This window comes from Capra hircus, assembly GCF_001704415.2.
Source record: "Capra hircus breed San Clemente chromosome X unlocalized genomic scaffold, ASM170441v1, whole genome shotgun sequence".
Classification (NCBI taxonomy): Eukaryota; Metazoa; Chordata; class Mammalia; order Artiodactyla; family Bovidae; genus Capra; species Capra hircus.
Genome location: NW_017189516.1, coordinates 34,098,946 through 34,117,054, shown reverse-complemented (window position 1 = coordinate 34,117,054; position 18,109 = coordinate 34,098,946). Strand labels below are relative to the sequence as shown.

Here is an 18,109-nt window from a genome sequence, read left to right as displayed (position 1 = left end):
AGATCCCTGGCAAGTGCTAATTGTCCTTAAAACAGGCAAGTCTGAGGAATACTCTTGAAAAGAAGTAAGAAGGAATAGGACTCTTCTCCAGCTATGAAGGAGCATCAGCCTCCCAGATCCTACCTCTCATCTCAGATGTATGTAGCCACAGCAGCCTACAGCCTCTCCAGACTACCAGCAGGAACAGATCTTTGCTCCTCATGACTCAAGTTCTGGAGCATGTGATCCCCTCAGATCTCTGTGCTAGAAGTTCTGACTGCTGATAAGCTGTGGATAGTATTACCTTCCCTGTATGGGCTGAGATTTTTGCCCAACTCTTACACAGAATGAGTCAGGGTCCCAAGCACAGCAGAGAAGCTGAAGCACAAGGCAGAAGCCCTAAGGTCAAGGATGGGAAAAAACATGTTGATCTAGTCCTTCTTTTTATCCTGTAGATTTATTATCCTAAAAACCTTCTTTCTTAAAGATGTATTTGTTGTTATTTAGTCATCAAGTCATGCCCAACTCTTTTGTGACCCCATGGACTATAGCCTGCCAAGCTCCTCTGTCCATGGGATTTCCCAGGCAAGAATACTGGAGTGGGTTGCCATTTCCTTCTCCAGGGGACCTTCCCGACCCAGGGATCAAAGTCCTGTCTCCGCACTGGCAGGCAGATTCTTTACTACCTGAGAAATAGATTCTTTACTATTCTGAGCCACCTGAGAAACCCAAAGATGGATTTGCTACATAGAAAAGGCAGATACACAGGATTTTGTGAGCCTATACATTTTTTAATGTAAATTTTATTTTTATTGGAGTATAATTGCTTTACAATGTTGTGTTTCTGCTGTAAAACAACATGTATCAACTATATGTATGTACGACTGAAGGCAGGAAGAGAAGGGGGTAACAGAGGATGAGATGGTTGGATGGCATCACTGACTCAATGGACATGAGTGTGAGCAAACTCTGGGAGCTAGTAAAGTACAGGGAAGCCAGGCACGCTCTGGTCCATAGGGTTGCAGAGTCAGACACAACTTGGTGACTATACAACAACTATACCTATACACATATATATGTATAAACCCTCCCTTTTGAGCCTCCTGCCCACCCTACCCATCTAGGCCATCACAGAGTGCCAAGCTGAGCTCCCCGTGCTATACAGCAGCTTCCCACTAGCTCTCTATTTCACACGTGGTAGTGTATATCTGCCAATCCTTGTCTCCCACTTTGTCTCACTCTCCCCTTCTCCACCTGTGTCCACACGTCTGTTTTCTACACCTGCATCTCTATTCCTGCCCTGCAAGTTGCTTCATCTGTACCATTTTTCTAGATTCCATATATATGCATTAATATATGATATTATGGGCTTCCCTGGTGGCTCAGATGGTAAAGAATCCGCCTGCAATGCGGGAGATCTGGTTTTGATCCCTGGGTGGGAAGATACCCTAGAAAAGGCCATGGCAATCCAGTCCAGTATACATGCCTAGGAGATCCTATTGACAGAGAACCCTGGTGGGCTACAGTTCATTGGGTTGCAAAGACCCGCACACGACTGAAGCGACTTTGCATGCATTCTACAACACTGCATTGTCTAGTGTAGTGACTTTTAAAATTACCACTATTGGGACTTTACTGGTAGTGTAGGGGCTAAGACTTCGTGCTCCCAATGCAGGGGACTTGGTTTCAATCCCTGGTCGGGGAACTAGATCCTGCATTGTTCAACTAAGAGTTCACATGACACAACTAAATATCCTGCAAGCTGCAAGCTAAAGAACCCACATGCCACAACAATGAAGATCCCACATGTCGCAACCAACAACCAGTGTAGCCAAAATGAATAAATAAAAATATTTAAAATGACTGTTATCCATAAGAACATTATATAATAAAAATACCTAGCCTTACTATATATGATTCTTTCTGATATTCTCTGTCTTATTCTAGTTGTTATATTCAAGATCATTCTTTTATATTCTATAATAATAATAATAATAATAATAATAATAAAAGATCAGTTCTCACCCATTAAAAGAGACTTCAGGTGGTTATTGCATCCTCTGGAGTCACTCATACTGCCTCCAGCAGTTCAAATTTTATACTTTCCTGATATGATGCTATTGATACTAGATGGCAGCTGTGATTTCTGTTGCCACCTCATATTCCTGCAGTGAAAAAATAGAAATTCACTGTACTAAGATACAGTCGCAATAGCTGAAGAGGAACTTTAAAATGTATGCTCCAAACTATCTTATCATCTGTCTTGTACTGTAGACTTCAGTCTCACCACAGCTTCATGGCATGCCCCTCCTCTCCACTGTGAAGAGTACTCATACTTGACTTCAACACATCAAATCAAGTATTTCTGTATTAGACTTAATGAACCCTGAAATATTTTTGCTCTGTGAAGAGCATTAAGAAAAGAAAACTGCAATACACAGAGTGGGAGATAATATTTGCAAATCACATATCTGAAAAAGGGCTTGTTCCCTAAATAAAAAAAGAACTCTCTAAATCCAACGGTAATAGAGTCTAATTTAAAAATTGGCATAAGACATGCTTTACCAAAGAGGACATGTGGATACCAGATAAGCAGATGAAAACCTGAAAACACATTACATATCCTTGGGGCTTCCCTGGTGGCTCAGACAGTAAAGCATCTGCCTGCAATGCAGAAGACCTGGGTTCAATCCCTGGGTCGGGAAGATCCCCTGGAGAAGGAAATGGCAATCCACTCCAGCACTCTTGCCTGGAAAATCCCATGGACGGAGGAGCCTGATAGGCTACAGTCCATGGGGTCACAAAGAGTCAGACACGACTGAGCGACTTCACTTCAAACTTAGTTCAGTTGTTCAGTCGTGTCCGACTCTTTGTGACCCCATGAATCGCAGCACGCCAGGCCTCTCTGTCCCTCACCAACTCCCGCAGTTCACTCAGACTCACGTCCATCGAGTCAGTGATGCCATCCAGCCATCTCATCCTCTGTCGTCCCCTTCTCCTCCTGCCCCCAATCCCTCCCAGCATCCGGGTCTTTTCCAATGAGTCAATTCTTCGCATGAGGTGCCCAAAGTACTGTAGTTTCAGCTTCAGCATCATTCCCTCCAAAGAAATCCCAGGGCTGATCTCCTTCAGAATGGACTGGTTGGATCTCCTTGCAGTCCAAGGGACTCTCAAGAGTCTTCTCCAACAACACAGTTCAAAAGCATCAATTCTTCGGCACTCAGCTTTCTTCACAGTCCAACTCTCACATCCACACATGACCACAGGAAAAACCATAGCCTTGACTAGATGGACCTTTGTTGGCAAAGTAATGTCTCTGCTTTTCAATATGCTATCTAGGTTGGTCATAACTTTCCTTCCAAGGAGTGAGTGTCTTTTAATTTCATGGCTGCAGTCACCATCTGCAGTGATTTTTGAGCCCAAAAACATAAAGTCTGACACTGTTTCCACTATTTCCCCATCTATTTCCCATGAAGTGATGGGACCAGATGACATGATCTTTGTTTTCTGAATGTTGAGCTTAAAGCCAACCTTTTCACTCTTCCCTTTCACTTTCATCAAGAAGCTTTTTAGTTCCTTTTCACTTTCTGCCGTAAGAGTGGTGTCAGCTGCATATCTGAGGTTATTGATATTTCTCCAAGCAATCTTGATTCCAGCTTGTGCTTCTTCCAGCCCAGCGTTTCTCTTGATGTACTCTGCATATAAGTGGTGAGTTAAGCCATGGCTAAGTTTGTTCTGGTCCCAAATAACCAAACTTGAAAGCAAGAACAGAAAGGGGACTTCCTTGGTGGTATAGAAGGTAAGAATCAGCCTGCCAATGCAGAGGACATAGGTTCAATCCCTGGTCTAGGAAGATTCCACATGCCACAGAGCAACTAAGCTTGTGGGACACAATGACTGAGGCCACATGCTGCAACTCCTGAAGCCCGTGAGCCTAGAACCTGTGCTGTGCAACAAGAGAAGCCACCACAATGAAAGCTGTACACCATAACAAAGAATAGTCCCCACTTACTGCAACTAGAGAAAGCCTGTGTAACTAAAATAAATAAAATAAAAAGAAAAGATTATTTTGTTTCTAAGTAGCTTCATAGCATTATAAAACAAATCTTGAGTACACTGATGCATTGAAATTTAAAGTAAATGTATACTTCACTGAATAGTTAAAATCATCTTCAAAAATAAGGACAATGCTGGAATATCATGCTGCCCTATTTCAAACTATACTACAAAGCTACAGTAATCTAAATAGAATAGCATTGCAAAAAAACAAGATACACAGTTCACTACAACAAAATAGAGCCCAGCAATAAACCTGCACTTTTAATCTATGACAAAGGAAGAAAGAGTATACAATGGAGAAAAGACAGCATCTTCAATGAATGCTGTTGGAAAAAATGAATAGCTACATGCAAAAGGATGAAACTAGATCACTTTCTCATACCATATACAAAAGCAAAAAATGGACCAAAAACTTAAACATAAGACCTGAAACCATAAAACTCCTAGAAGGAAACAGTATATTATTTAACATCAGTCTTACCAATATTTTTAGGACCTGTCTCTTAAATCAAGGGGGAAAAAAAAGAAAAAAAAAACAAAACAAATGGGACTCAGTCCAGTTGCTCAATCATGTCTGATTCTTTGCAACCCCATGGACTGCAGCAGGCTTTCCTGTCCATCACCAACTCCCAGAGTTTACTCAAACTCATGTCCATTGAGTTGTTGATGCCATCCAACCATCTCATCCTCTGTCATCCCCTTCTCTTCCTGCCCTCCATCTCTCCAAGCATCAGGGTCGTTTCAAATAAGTCAGCTTTTCGCATCAGGTGGCCAAAGCATTGGAGTTTCAGCTTCAACATCAGTTCTTCCAATGAATATTCAGGATTGATTTCCTTTAGATGGACTGGCTGGATCTCCTTGCAGTCCAAGGGACTCTCAAGAGTCTTCTCCAACACCACATTTCAAAAGCATCAATTATTCAGTGCTCAGCTTTCTTAATAGTAAAACTCTCATATCCATATATGACTACTGGAAAAACCATAGCTTTGACTAGATGGATCTTTGTTGGCAAAATAATGTCTCTGCTTTTCAATATGCTGTCTAGGTTGGTCATAGCTTTTCATTCAAGGAGTAAGCATCTTTTAATTTCATGGCTGCAATCACCATCTGCAGTGATTTTGGAGCTCCAAAAATATAGTCTCTCAGTTTCCATTATTTCTTCATCTATTTGCCAGGAAGTGATGGGACCAGATGCCATGATCTTCGTTTTCTGAATATTGAGTTTTAAGCCATCTTTTTCACTCTCCTCTTTCACTTTCATCAAGAGGCTCTTTAGTTCTTTTTCGCTTTCTGCCATAAGGGTGGTGTCATCTGCATATCTGAGGTTATTCATATTTCTCCCAGCAATCATGAGTCCAGCTTGTGCTTCATCCAACTTGGCATTTCACATGATGTACTCTGCATATAAGTTAAATAAGCAGGGTGACAATATACAGCTTTGACGTACTCCTTTCCTGATTTGGAACCAGTCTGTTGTTCCATATCCATTTCTAACTATTGCTTCTTGATCTGCATATGGATTTCTCAGGAGGCAGGTCAGGTGGTCTGGTATTCCCATCTCTTTCAGAATTTTCCATAGTTTGCTGTGATCCACACAGTCAAAGGCTTTGGCATAATCAATAAAGCAGAAGTAGATGTTTTTCTGGAACTCTCTTGCTTTTTTGATGATCCAGTGAATGCTAGCAATTTGATCTCTGGTTGCTCTGCCTTTTCTAAATCCAGCTTGAACATCTGGAAGTTCACGGTTCATGTACTGTTGAAGAAGGGCTTGAAGAATTTTGAGCATTACTTTGTTAGCGTGTGAGATGAGTTTAATTCTGTAGTATTTTGAACATTCTTTGGCATTGCCTTTCTTTGCCAGTGAAAACTGACCTTTTCCAGTCCTGTGGCCACTGCCAAGTTTTCCAAATTTGCTGGCATATTGAATGAACCAATTTCACAGCATCATCTTTTAGGATTTGAAATAGTTCACCTGCAATTCCATCACCTCCACTAGCTTTGTTCATAGTGATGCTTCCTAAGGCCCACTTGCCTTAGCATTCCAGGATTTCTTGCTCTATGTGAGTGATCACACCATCTTGGTTATCTGGGTCATGAAGATCTTTTTTGTATAGTTCTTCTGTGTAGTCTTGCTACCTCTTCTCAATATCTTCTGCTTCTGTTAGGTCCATACCTTTTTTGTCCTTTATTGTGTCCATCTTTACATGAAATGTTCCCTTGGTATCTCTAATTTTCTTTTTTTTAATTTTTATTTTTACTTTATTTTGCTTTACAATACTGTATTGGTTTTGCCATACATTGACTGAATCAGCCATGGGTGTACATGAGTTCCCAATCCTGTATCCCCCTCCCACCTCCCACCCCATATAAGAGATCTCTAGTCTTTCTCATTCTATTTGTTTCCTCTATTAAACTAAAAAGCATCTGCATAGAGAAGGAAACCATCAACAAAATGAAAAGGCAACCTACTAAATGGTAGAAGATATTTGCAAATAATATATCTGATAAGGAGTTATTATCCAAGAAAGAACTCACGCAACTCAACATCCAAGTAAAAGATGGGCAGTGGACCCAAATAGACATTTTTCCAAAGAAGACATGCAGATTGCTAACAGGCACATGAAAAGATGCTCAATATTGCTATTCATCAGAGAAATGCAACTAAAAACCACAATAAGAAACCACCTCCCATCTGTCAGAATGGCTATCATCAAAAAGACAACAAACAACAAATCTTGCTGAGTATGTGAAAGAAAGGAAAACTTCAGACATTTGTTGGAATTGTAAATTGGTACAACCACTATGGGAAAAAGTATGAAGATTTCCCCCAAAATTGAAAATAGAACTATTGTATCATTCAACAATTTCACTTCTGGTTATCTACTCGAAGAAAACACAACCAGTAATTCTAAAACATACAGTCACATCAATGTTTACTGCAGCATTATCTACAATAGCCAAGATATGGGAGCAACCTAAGCACTCATTAATTGATAAAGGGATAAAAATGACGTGGCATACACAAGAGAATATTATTCAACCATTAAAAAATGAAATCTTGCCATTACGGACAACATGGATGGATCTAAAGAGTATTATGCTAAGTGAAATTGTGAGAGAGAGAAAGACAAATACAGGATTCCACTTATATGTGTAACCTAAAAAAAATAAAATAAAATAAAAATAGACTCATAAACACAGAGAACAAAAGGGTGGCTGCCAAAGTGGAGGTGGCGGGGTGTTAGGCAACATAAGTGAAGAGAATTAAGAGATACAAACTCCCAGTTATAAAATAAGTAAGCCCTGGTGATGTATTATACAGCATAAGGAATTTGGTCCACACTATTACAGTAACTTTTTATGGGACGAGAGAGTTACTAGACTTACTGCGGTGATCATTTTATAATGCATGTAAAGGTTGAATCAGTATATAGTTAACCTGAAACAAATAGTACACCATACATCAATAGAAAATAAATTTTTAAAAGTTTTACTTCTTACAGGAAAGTATAAATTAGGTAAAATTGCAATTTCACAACATCTGGCATTAAATCAAATATTACCAGGACTGGGGAGAAGGAAGAATATATTATTAAGAGAAAGTTAATCCATCAAAACTGACCTGGATTCCGCTCGGGGCAGAGCAAAGATGGCGTCTGCCCACCGGGTCAGGGAGGCCGCGCAGGGCGGGGAGCCGGGTCAGCTGGAGCTGCCGCGGCCCCAGCCGCATCCTCTGCCTCCCAGCCGCTGCAGGAAGAGGCAGCAGCGTCCACTATGGACAATGGGTTTCTGAGCCTGGACTCACCCACCTATGTCCTGTATAGGGGCAGGGCAGAATGGGCTGATATAGATCCAGTGCTGCAGAATGATGGCCCTAATCCAGTGGCCCATATCATTTATAGTGAGAAATTTCAGGACGTCTATGATTATTTCCACGCTGTTCTGAAGCGCGATGAGAGAAGGAATATGGGCTTTTAAATTAACCAGAGATGCTACTGAGTTAAATTCAGCCAACTACACAGTGTGGCATTTCTGGAGAGTTCTCTTAAAGTCATTCCAGAAGGATCTACATGAGGAAATGAACTACATCTCGGCAATAATTGAGAAGCAGCCCCAAAACTGTCAAGTTTGGCATCGTAGGTGAGTGCTGGTGGAATGGCCGAGAGACGCATCACAGGAGCTTGAATTTATTGCTGATATTCTTACTAGGATGAAAAGAATTACCACGCCTGGCAACACCAGACAGTGGGTTATTCAGGAATTTAAACTTTGGGATAATGAGCTGCCCTATGTAGACCAACTTCTCAAAGAGCACATGAGAAATAACTCTGTCTGGAATCAAAGATATTTTGTAATTTTTAACACCACGGGCTACAATGATCATGCTATATTGGAGAGAGAAGTCCAGTATACTTTGGAAATGATCAAACTAGTCCCACATAATGAAAGTCCGTGGAATTAATTGAAAAGGATTTTGCAGGATTGTGATCTTTCCAAATATCCCAATCTGTTAAATCAACTACTTGACTTACAACCAAGTCACATCTCCCCCTACCTAATTGCCTTTCTTGTGGATATCTATGAAGACATGCTAGAAAACCAATGTGACAACAAGGAGGACATTCTTAATAAAGCATTAGAGTTATGTGAAATCCTAGCTAAAGAAAAGGACACTGTAAGAAAGGAATATTGGAAATACATTGGAAGATCCATTCAAAGCAAACACAGCACAGAAAGTGACCCACCTACAAATGTACAAGCAATAACACCATCTTGACGAACTTGATGGGATGCTTTTATTTTTTAAGAGGCTCTAATGAAGGAGTTAAAAACTAGAGTGATCATTTCTTTTGCCTGTGGTGTAAAACATACAGCACACAGGTACTGCTTTTTAACATGAACTAAGTGTGTGCTCCTTGGGTGCTGCTGCTATTCAGACTAGTTCCAAGTAACTTCATTTTTTTTTTTTAAGCAGAGATTTTGGGGGAGGAAGAGGAAGCAGAAAGTCCCATAAGGGAACTTTTGTAGTCTTATCAACATTCACTCTAACGGCTTAGCATTAACTCCTCCCTAAATGGTTTGTGTGTCAGGATGTGCAGTGTTAATGTTTGCAGGTATGTAAAGGATATAAGCAATCCCCAAAACGACAGAATGATCCCTGTTCGTTTCCAAGGCAAACCATTCAATACCATGGTAATCCAAGACTATGCCCCAACCAGTAATGCTGAAGAGGCTGAGGTTGAATGGTTCTATGAAGACCTACAAGACTTTAAGAACTAACACCCCAAAAAAGATGTCATTTTCATTACAGGGGACAGGAATGCAAAAGTAGGAAGTCAAGAAAAACCTGGAGTAACAGGCAAATTTGGCCTTGGAGTATGGAATGAAACAGGGCAAAAACTAACAGAGTTTTGCCAAGAGAACACACTGGTCATAGCAAACACCCTCTTCCAACAACACAAAGAGAAGACTCTACACATGGACATCACCAGATGGTCAACACTGAAATTGATTATTTTGGTGCAGTCAAAATATATATTATAATCAATATAATTATAATATATAATCAATATAAAAATATTATAAACAATATAATATTAATTATATTCTTTGCAGCCAAAGACGGAGAAGCTCTATACAGTTAGCAAAAACAAGACCAGGAGTTGACTGTGGCTCAGATCATGAGATCCTTATTGCCAAATTCAGACTGAAATTGAAGAAAGTAGTGAAAACCACTAGACCATTCAGGTATGACCTAAATCAAATCCCTTATGATTATACACTGGAAGTGAGAAATAGATTTAAGGGCCTAGATCTGATAGACAGAGTGCCTGATGAACTACAGACGGAGGTTCGTGGCATTGTACAGGAGACAGGGATCAAAACAATCCCCATGGAAAAGAAATGCAAAAAAGCAAAATGGCTGTCTGGGGAGGCCTTACAAATAGCTGTGAAAAGAAGAGAAGTTAAAAGCAAAGGAGAAAAGGAAAGATAAAAGCATCTGAATGCAGAGTTCCAAAGAATAGCAAGGAGAGATAAGAAAGCCTTCCTCAGCAATCAATGCAAAGAAATAGAGGAAAACAACAGAATGGGAAAGACTAGAGATTTCTTCAAGAAAATTAGAGATACCAAGGGAACATTTCATGCAAAGATGGACTCAATAAAGGACAGAAATGGTATGGACCTCACAGAAGCAGAAGATATTAAGAAGACATGGCAAGAATACACAGAACAACTGTATAAAAAAGATCTTCATGACCCAGAGAATCACGATGGTGTGATCACTCACCTAGAGCCAGACATCCTGGAATGTGAAGTCAAGTGGGCCTTAGAAAGCATCACTATGAACTAAGCTAGTGGAGGTGATGGAATATCCAGTCGAGCTATTTCAAATCCTAAAAGATGATGCTGTGAAAGTGCTGCACTCAATATGTCAGCAAATGTGGAAAACTCAGCAGTGGCCACAGGACTGGAAACGGTCAGTTTTCATTCCAATCCCAAAGAAAGGCAATGCCAAAGAATGCTCAAACTACCACACAATTGCACTCATCTCACATGCTAGTAAAGTAATGCTCAAAATTCTGCAAGCCAGGCTTCAGCAATATGTGAACTGTGAATTTCCAGATGTTCAAGCTGGTTTTAGAAAAGGCAGAGCAACCAGAGATCAAATTGCCAACATCTGCTGGATCATGGAAAAAGCAAGAGAGTTCCAGAAAACATCTATTTCTGCTTTACTGACTATGCCAAAGCCTTTGCCTGTGTGGACCACAATAAACTGTGGAAAATTCTGAAAGAGATGGGAATACCAGACCACCTGACCTGCCTCTTGAGAAACCTATATGCAGGTCAGGAAGCAACAGTGAGACCTGGACATGGAACAACAGACTGGTTCCAAATAGGAAAAGGAGTATGTCAAGGCTGCATATTGTCACCCTGCTTATTGAACTTCTATGAAGAGTACATCAAGAGAAACGCTGGGCTGGAAGAAACACAAGCTGGAATCAAGATTGCCAGGAGAAATATCAATAACCTCAGATATGTAGATGACACCACCCTTATGGCAGAAAGTAAAGAGGAACTTAAAAGCCTCTTGATGAAAGTGAAAGAGCACAGTGAAAAAGTTGGCTTAAAGCTCAACATTCAGAAAACTAAGATCGTGGCATCTGGTCCCATTGCTTTATGGCAGATAGATGGGGAAACAGTGGAAACAGTGTCAGACTTTATTTTGGGGGGCTCCAAAATCACTGCAGATGGTGACTGCAGCCATGATATTAAAAGACACTCACTCCTTGGAAGGAAAGTTATGACCAACCTAGATAGCATATTGAAAAGCAGAGACATTACTTTGCCAACAAAGGTCCATCTAGTCAAGGCTATGGTTTTTCCTGTGGTCATGTATGGATGTGAGAGTTGGACTGTGAAGAAAGCTGAGTGTTGAAGAATTGATGCTTTTGAATTGTGCTGTTGGAGAAGACTCTTGGGAGTCCCTTAGACTTCAAGGAGATCCAACCAGTCCATCCTAAAGGAGATCAGTTCTGGGTGTTCATTGGAGGGACTGATGCTGAAGCTGAATCTCCAATATTTTGGCCACCTCATGCGAACAGTTGACTCATTGGAAAAGACCTTGATGCTGGGAAGGATTGGGGCCAGGATAAGAAGGGGACAACAGAGGATGAGATGGCTGGATGGCATCACCGACTCGATGGATATGAGTTTGCGTGAACTCCGGGAGTTGGTGATGGACAGGGAGGCCTGTTGTGCTGTGATTCATAGGGTCGCAAAGAGTCGGACATGACTGAGTGACTGAACTGAACTGGACTGAAAGGATGTAAGTAACTTACCTTCCAGTTCAGAAAGCAGGGAATGCACTTGGTACACTAGAGCTGCTCCGCCACACTCACAGCATCTTGCTCTCACTGTAACCAAGTAATGCCAAAAGAATGGTTTTGTAATCAAATTATAGATGTATTCTAAAACAAAGAGAAATACTGACCTGGCAATGGTATCGGTGATACAATGAGTAGAGAACAGAGCAGTCAGTGTAAGTATATTTCATTTGTTCTGGTGAATTCTGCCGTTTGTTCCACTGGAAACAGGTATAGCTTACAGAGGAGGACTGAAAAACTGGCCAGCAGGTCAGGTTTCAGTTTGGACCACAAAGTGCACTGGAGAAGACTCAGGGGATGGACACTGTATTGCAGAGAGAACAGGAGCTGATAAAATGCTAGCCTCTGGGCAGAATGGGCTCTCAAGGAACCCTCTGAGGGGCTGGGATAGAAGACCTTAGGTAGATGAAGCTCACAGACAATCCTCAAATTGTGTTTCTTGTTTCAATCTTTATTCTTTAAATTTGCTTTAAGTTCCTAGCTACTACATTCTTCTTTCTTTATCCTGAGAGGCACTAAGGGGTAGTGAGAAGAGAGGTAAGAGGCAGAAGGTCTGCCTCAGGCTGGGGAGAGTGGAGTAGAGTCGGCTCTGGATGAATTCAGATAAGAGGTCTAGTGGCAGCTCTGTCACAGACTAGACATATGAAATCAGAAAAAATCACAGGCTCTTTGAGCCTGAGAATCTTCGTATGTGAATTTGGTTTTATAAGACTTTTGTAATGTGTATGAAGTATACAAAACACATGGCACAGTGCCTGGCATATTACAGGGCTGTGATGAATGAGAGTTATTGCTGTGACCAAGTTGTCTGCAAATCCTAACCCCCCACCTGTCTTTGTGCATGTGTGTATATGAGTGTGCATTGTCTAGGTATAGGCTTTCTCAGAAAACATAAAGTGCTATGGGATATAGTATGTCAAATCAGACCAAATCAGACAGTGGGACTGTCTTCCCATGTAGATGTAATTGAAATTTCCTAGAATTTGTGTCAAGGATGAACCTCTTCCTTCTCTCCCAGTCACCATTTGTAGGGCTTCATAATATATTAGTCCTTCCTTCTCTGTGTGTTACCTACAGTGGATGACTGAAACCATATATATATATGTTTTTTCCCATTCATGCCCATAATAAAGTTCAACTCACAAACCAGGCACAAACCAGCCAGCATCACTAATCTTATACTTTGGGCTACTAAGTAAAATAAGGGTTATTTGAACACGAGCACTGTGAAACTTCAGTAGTCAATGTGATAACAGAGTCTAGGAGTCTGCTAAGTGACTAACAGAAGTAATATGCTGCGAATCCTGTCCCAGGAGGGATGGAGCAGGACAGAATGAGATTTAATCACAATACTCACAACTGCAAGCAATTTAAATTTTTGTGCATCATGTATTTCTGAAACTTTTAATTTATGTTTTAATATTTAGGACCACAGTTGACTGTGTTTAAGTGAAATATTAAAAAGCACCAGAGGCCTACCCTGGTGGTCCAGTGGATAAGACTCCACGATCCCAGGGCAGACAGAGGATCTGCATCCAATTCCTGGTCAGAAAATTAAATTGTGCATGCTGCAGTTAAATTGGGCATGTTGCAATTAAAGATCCCGTATGCCACAATCAAAAGATCCATCATGCCACAACTAAGATCTTGCACAAATAAATAAAATTTTAAAAAACACCAGGATAAGGGGGCACTACCATATTTCACCCTCAAAATTCCACTTTGGTATATTGGTTATTTTGAATTGAAGGTAATTGAGAAATAGTTGGCCTTCCTTTGTCCCCCTGAAAGCAGGAGATAAATCTCCAATATGAAATGTACTCTCCCTGTACCAAGAGGGTAGAAGACATCTGTATCAGTAGAGACAGAGAACTGAGAGCCAAAAAGACTGTATAAAAAAACATTATTACTACTTGGCCATTTACTACACTTAGTCCAAATGCTTTGTCATGTCAATACTTCACAAATTTGTCTAAAAGCTTCCTGCTCGAGTCACTTCTTTGAGTCTCATTTTTTGTGGTGCTCCCATATATACAAAATTTATTTGTTTTTCCTCTATTAATCTCTCCTTTTATTACAAAGACGTTTCAGCCAAGAACTTAAAAGGGGACAGGGAAAATTATTTTTTTTTCTCCTCTATACCTCCCATGCAACCCTTCCCCTACTTTAACATTAATTTCAACCTGACCAAAACTTTAGCTCTCAAATCCCTTGCCAAATTACACTGAAGACAGCTTGATTAAATTCTCATTTGAATGGAGTGAGCGCTGGCTCTCTTAGGTGATGGCCAACTGTTAGCCCTGTGGCTTCTGTGTCTAATCTCAAGGGAGTATCTTCTATATTTCTCAGAAACTCCTTAGAGGTGACATATACAAAAGAAACAAATAACAACAACAAAAATCTTAAGTTTGTGCATGAGTTCAGATGCACTGGGACAAGAATGCAGGTCACGTTCCGTTCCTGCTCCACGTGAGAATTTCTCTCTCGTTTACCTGAGATCAAAAAGTAACAGCTAACAGCACTTTACATCTCTTGACATTGTCATTTTAACACTTGAAACATCATCTGAGGGTTTTGTTTCTGCTCATGACGCCATCAGCCTCATCTGACCCACCATTCAGTTTCATGTAAAATTAATTACCACAGAAGGACTTAAAAGTTTTTTTTTCCCCCTGTCCTTCAATATTATTTATTTTGTATTTGTATATTTTTTAGAATTATACTCTATTATTTTTAAAAGTTTTAGGAAGATTGTATTTCAATTAAAAAAACTCTATACAATTTTAAAGGTTACTTTCCATTTTCAGTTATTACAAAGTATTGGCTATATTCCCTATGTTGTACAATGCATTCTTGATCCTATCTTACAGCCAACACTTTGTGTCTCCTAATTCTCCATGCCTAATTGCGCCCCCCCGCCCCCCCGCCACACACACACTGGTAACTGGGCTTCCCCAGTAGTTCAGCAATAAAAAAAATCCATCTTTAACACAGGAGAAATAGGTTCAATCCCTGGGTCAGGAAGATTCCCTGGAGAAAGAAACGGCAACCCACTCCAGTATTCTTGCCTGGGAAATTCCACAGGAGAGTTAGCCTGGTGGGTTACTATTCATAGGGTTGCAAAAGGGTCAGACATAAGTTAGCAACTAAACAAGAACATTTCATACACATTCTTGAAAGAATGAGGCAAATTCATTGTACTTATTTAATTTTATAAAATAAGCATTGAAAAGATAAGAGAACTAAAATTTTAGTAACTTTTTTTCTTTGGAGTTCATCTATCTTAAAGTCGATTTCTTTCACATTTGCAAGGAAATGTCTATAGCAGTGGGCTTCTCTGGTGGCTCAGCGGATAAAGAATCTTCCTGAAATGCAGGAGATGCAGGAGACTTGTGCTTGATCTCTGGTCTGGAAGATCCCCTGAAGGAGGGCACAGCAACCCATTCCAGTAATCATATCTGGAAATTCCCACGGACAAAGGAGCCTAGTGGGCTACAGCCCATAGGGTCGCAAACAAGTCAGACACAAATGAAGTGACTTAGCACATATACACACACGCCTACAACAGTATCATGTTATCTTATTTCAGATGACAAAATAAAATGGATGGATTCACAATTTCTAAAACAGAGCTCTTACAATTAAATCTTACTACAACATGAAATGCATCATTAATAATCACTCAAAGTTTTGAAAGCAATTAAACCTATACTAAAAGAATCATTTGAATAATGCATATATCAAAAAAGAATAAATTTTGAAGTTACACATACAAAATAGGGACACACGGTCATATATACTGTACTCCTTTCAGCCCCACCTCAAATCTAAATTCTACGAACACTAACTGCCTCTTTGAACAATGCATGAAGAACTATCCCTGACTCCCCTAGTTGAGGAAGAAGCTGCTAGTCTTGACATTAGAACTTGGAGTGGTAGAGACACTTGGCTGAAATTCTGGCCTGAGCTTTCTCTTTTTCATCTTGCAAAGCCTCCTCATACTGAGATGGGAAAGAACTTGGGTCAGTCCCGTGAACCTTGGCGATGAACTCCAGGACTTTCATCTTGGTGGTTTCGGCATGAGCTTTGGGGCCCCACAGGAACTCAGACTGTGCAGGATCAGCGCTGGCCACCTGCCGGAACTCTAGGTATCCTTCCCTCACGAAATCTTCGGTGATGAGCTGCTTGGGCTCCCCAAAGATGAAGTGCTTCTTCCCAGAATATAGCCCGGTCACATTCAGAACTTCCCAAACTTCTTCTTCAGTGGCATGGTTGCCCTTCATGAAGATCACACCCAGGATAAGTATCAGGATGCCAGTCTTAGGCACACCTGCTTCACCGTGCATCATGCCATCATAGGTGAGGCCTGATTTAATGAAAATGCCATAGCAGTGGTTGGTGGGATCCACTTCCTTCAGATCAAGGCCAAAGAGCATCTCTACGCGCTCAGAAGCTCTCAGGAGGATCTCAGGGAAGTGGACTTCGCAATCGTTGATAACCTGGAGCATATCTGCTTTTGTTACTGGCTCTTTCATTCGATACTTGAGCAGCAGGAAATTCACCAACACAGCTACTTTACTATCTACGGAATGCACAGGCACATTCATGAAATCTGGCACAGCCTCTGAGGTGCCTGGCACAGCCTCTGAGGTACCTGGCACAGCCTCTGAGGTGCCTGGCACAGCCTCTGAAGTGCCTGGCACAGCCTCTGAGGTGCCTGGACTATTCTCCTCACTTTGATTCATGGAGACCTCACTTGATTTGCTGGATGCAGAGGCTGTAATGCCAATGGAAGATGCAGAGAAACTCTGAGGACCCTGAGGAGAACTGGGTTTATCACCACCAGGAGCTGCCTTCAAATTTCCAGGCATTTGAGGACACAAGAAGAGATGGGTCTCCTCCAGAGCTCTGGAGAGCTGTGCAATCTCCAGGTCCTGGGACTGAGTGGAGGCTCGACGGGATTGATACTGTGCACGTCGTGAACTCTTAAAACGCTTAGACAGTTTGGTTCTTATGGGCGGCATTTGGCAGCAGTGGGCAATGGGAAATCACCACCTAAGGGAAAGAAGGCAGATATGAGTGGCCTCAGCTGGTATACTCAACTGTGCTGGCTCAGATAAAAGTTGCCTTCAATGGACTTTTGCTAACAGTGCTGTAGAGTCTCACAGGTCTCCTGGCTGCTGTGTCCCTCATGAAGGAGAAATCTTAAAGTTCCTCAGGGACCAGGCAGTCAACCCAGGCTAAAAATTCTCAGGGATCACATAGGCAGGTGTATTGTGTCTCTGTAGCACCATTACCCTTCTGAAAAGGGTGGTTCCATCAGTCCTCACTCAGTTTCATTACCTTGGCCCGTGCCAGGATCTCTTCTCCCATGCTTAAATATGAGGCTATTCTCCTAAGACCAAGTAATGTCACATCCCCTAAAATGACTGAGGAGGATGTACTGAGGTACCTTCTCCAGAATCTCTACCTGTGATTTCCCAGGGATGACAACGAAGTTAAAATTGTAGATGCTATCTCTGTTGGTATTGTGGTCCCCCTAGTTTCACTTGGTTATGTTACTTTGAATCTACATAAGTCTGAGGATCTCTGCTTGCTGCCATAACACTGCCACTTAGAACAAAGCCCTGACCTACTGAGATCTAACTGGGATAATTAGAGGACACAGCCACTCGCCATCTTTGCCCATAGACTCAACACTGACAACAGTGCAGGGCTGAACTCTTTGTTATCCCTCTTCTACTGGGGTCAGTGTTCTCTCAGTATTCAGTGTCTTTGCTGTGACTACTGACAGGGCCTCAGACTTGATCACTCTGCAAACTGGTGCCAATCTGTCTGCATACAAGAGTTCCCTATCTTTCAGAGTCAGCCCAGGATGAACTGAGGAAGTACACTTTCTAACTACCTCTACTAGGTCTTCTTTAGGCCAATAAAAAGAACTAGACAACGTGGAGCTCCCTCTTTTCTTGGGTGAATTGACTCCTCAGACCTTATTCTTCATCCCTACTGTGACAGACCCTGGCCCCCTTCCTTTGCTGACCTAATATGATATAGGACGTAGACCAAGGACATCAGCTGTCTGTAACATCCAAGAAGGAAGAAAGGAAAGAAGTTGTCATGAGATCTTTGACCAGGTTCCCTAAGCTGGTAAAGTTCTGGGGCTCTTTAACAACCCTATGTTCTGG

At 41.3% G+C, this 18,109-nt stretch overlaps 1 protein-coding gene and 1 pseudogene across 1 annotated transcript; one reads left to right on the top strand and one right to left on the bottom strand.

Moving 5' to 3' along the window:
• The first annotated feature begins 7,687 nt into the window (after window positions 1-7,687).
• On the top strand, window positions 7,688-8,815 carry LOC102187579 (annotated as a pseudogene).
• A 7,029-nt stretch (window positions 8,816-15,844) lies between these two features.
• LOC102187308 (melanoma-associated antigen B16-like) lies at window positions 15,845-16,948 on the bottom strand. The gene is made up of 2 exons (XM_018043691.1): window positions 16,642-16,948; window positions 15,845-16,557 (listed from the first exon to the last, which is right to left on the bottom strand). The coding sequence occupies exons 1-2, from the start codon at window positions 16,946-16,948 to the stop codon at window positions 15,845-15,847; spliced, it is 1,020 nt and encodes a 339-aa protein (XP_017899180.1).
• Between the last annotated feature and the right edge of the window lie 1,161 nt (window positions 16,949-18,109).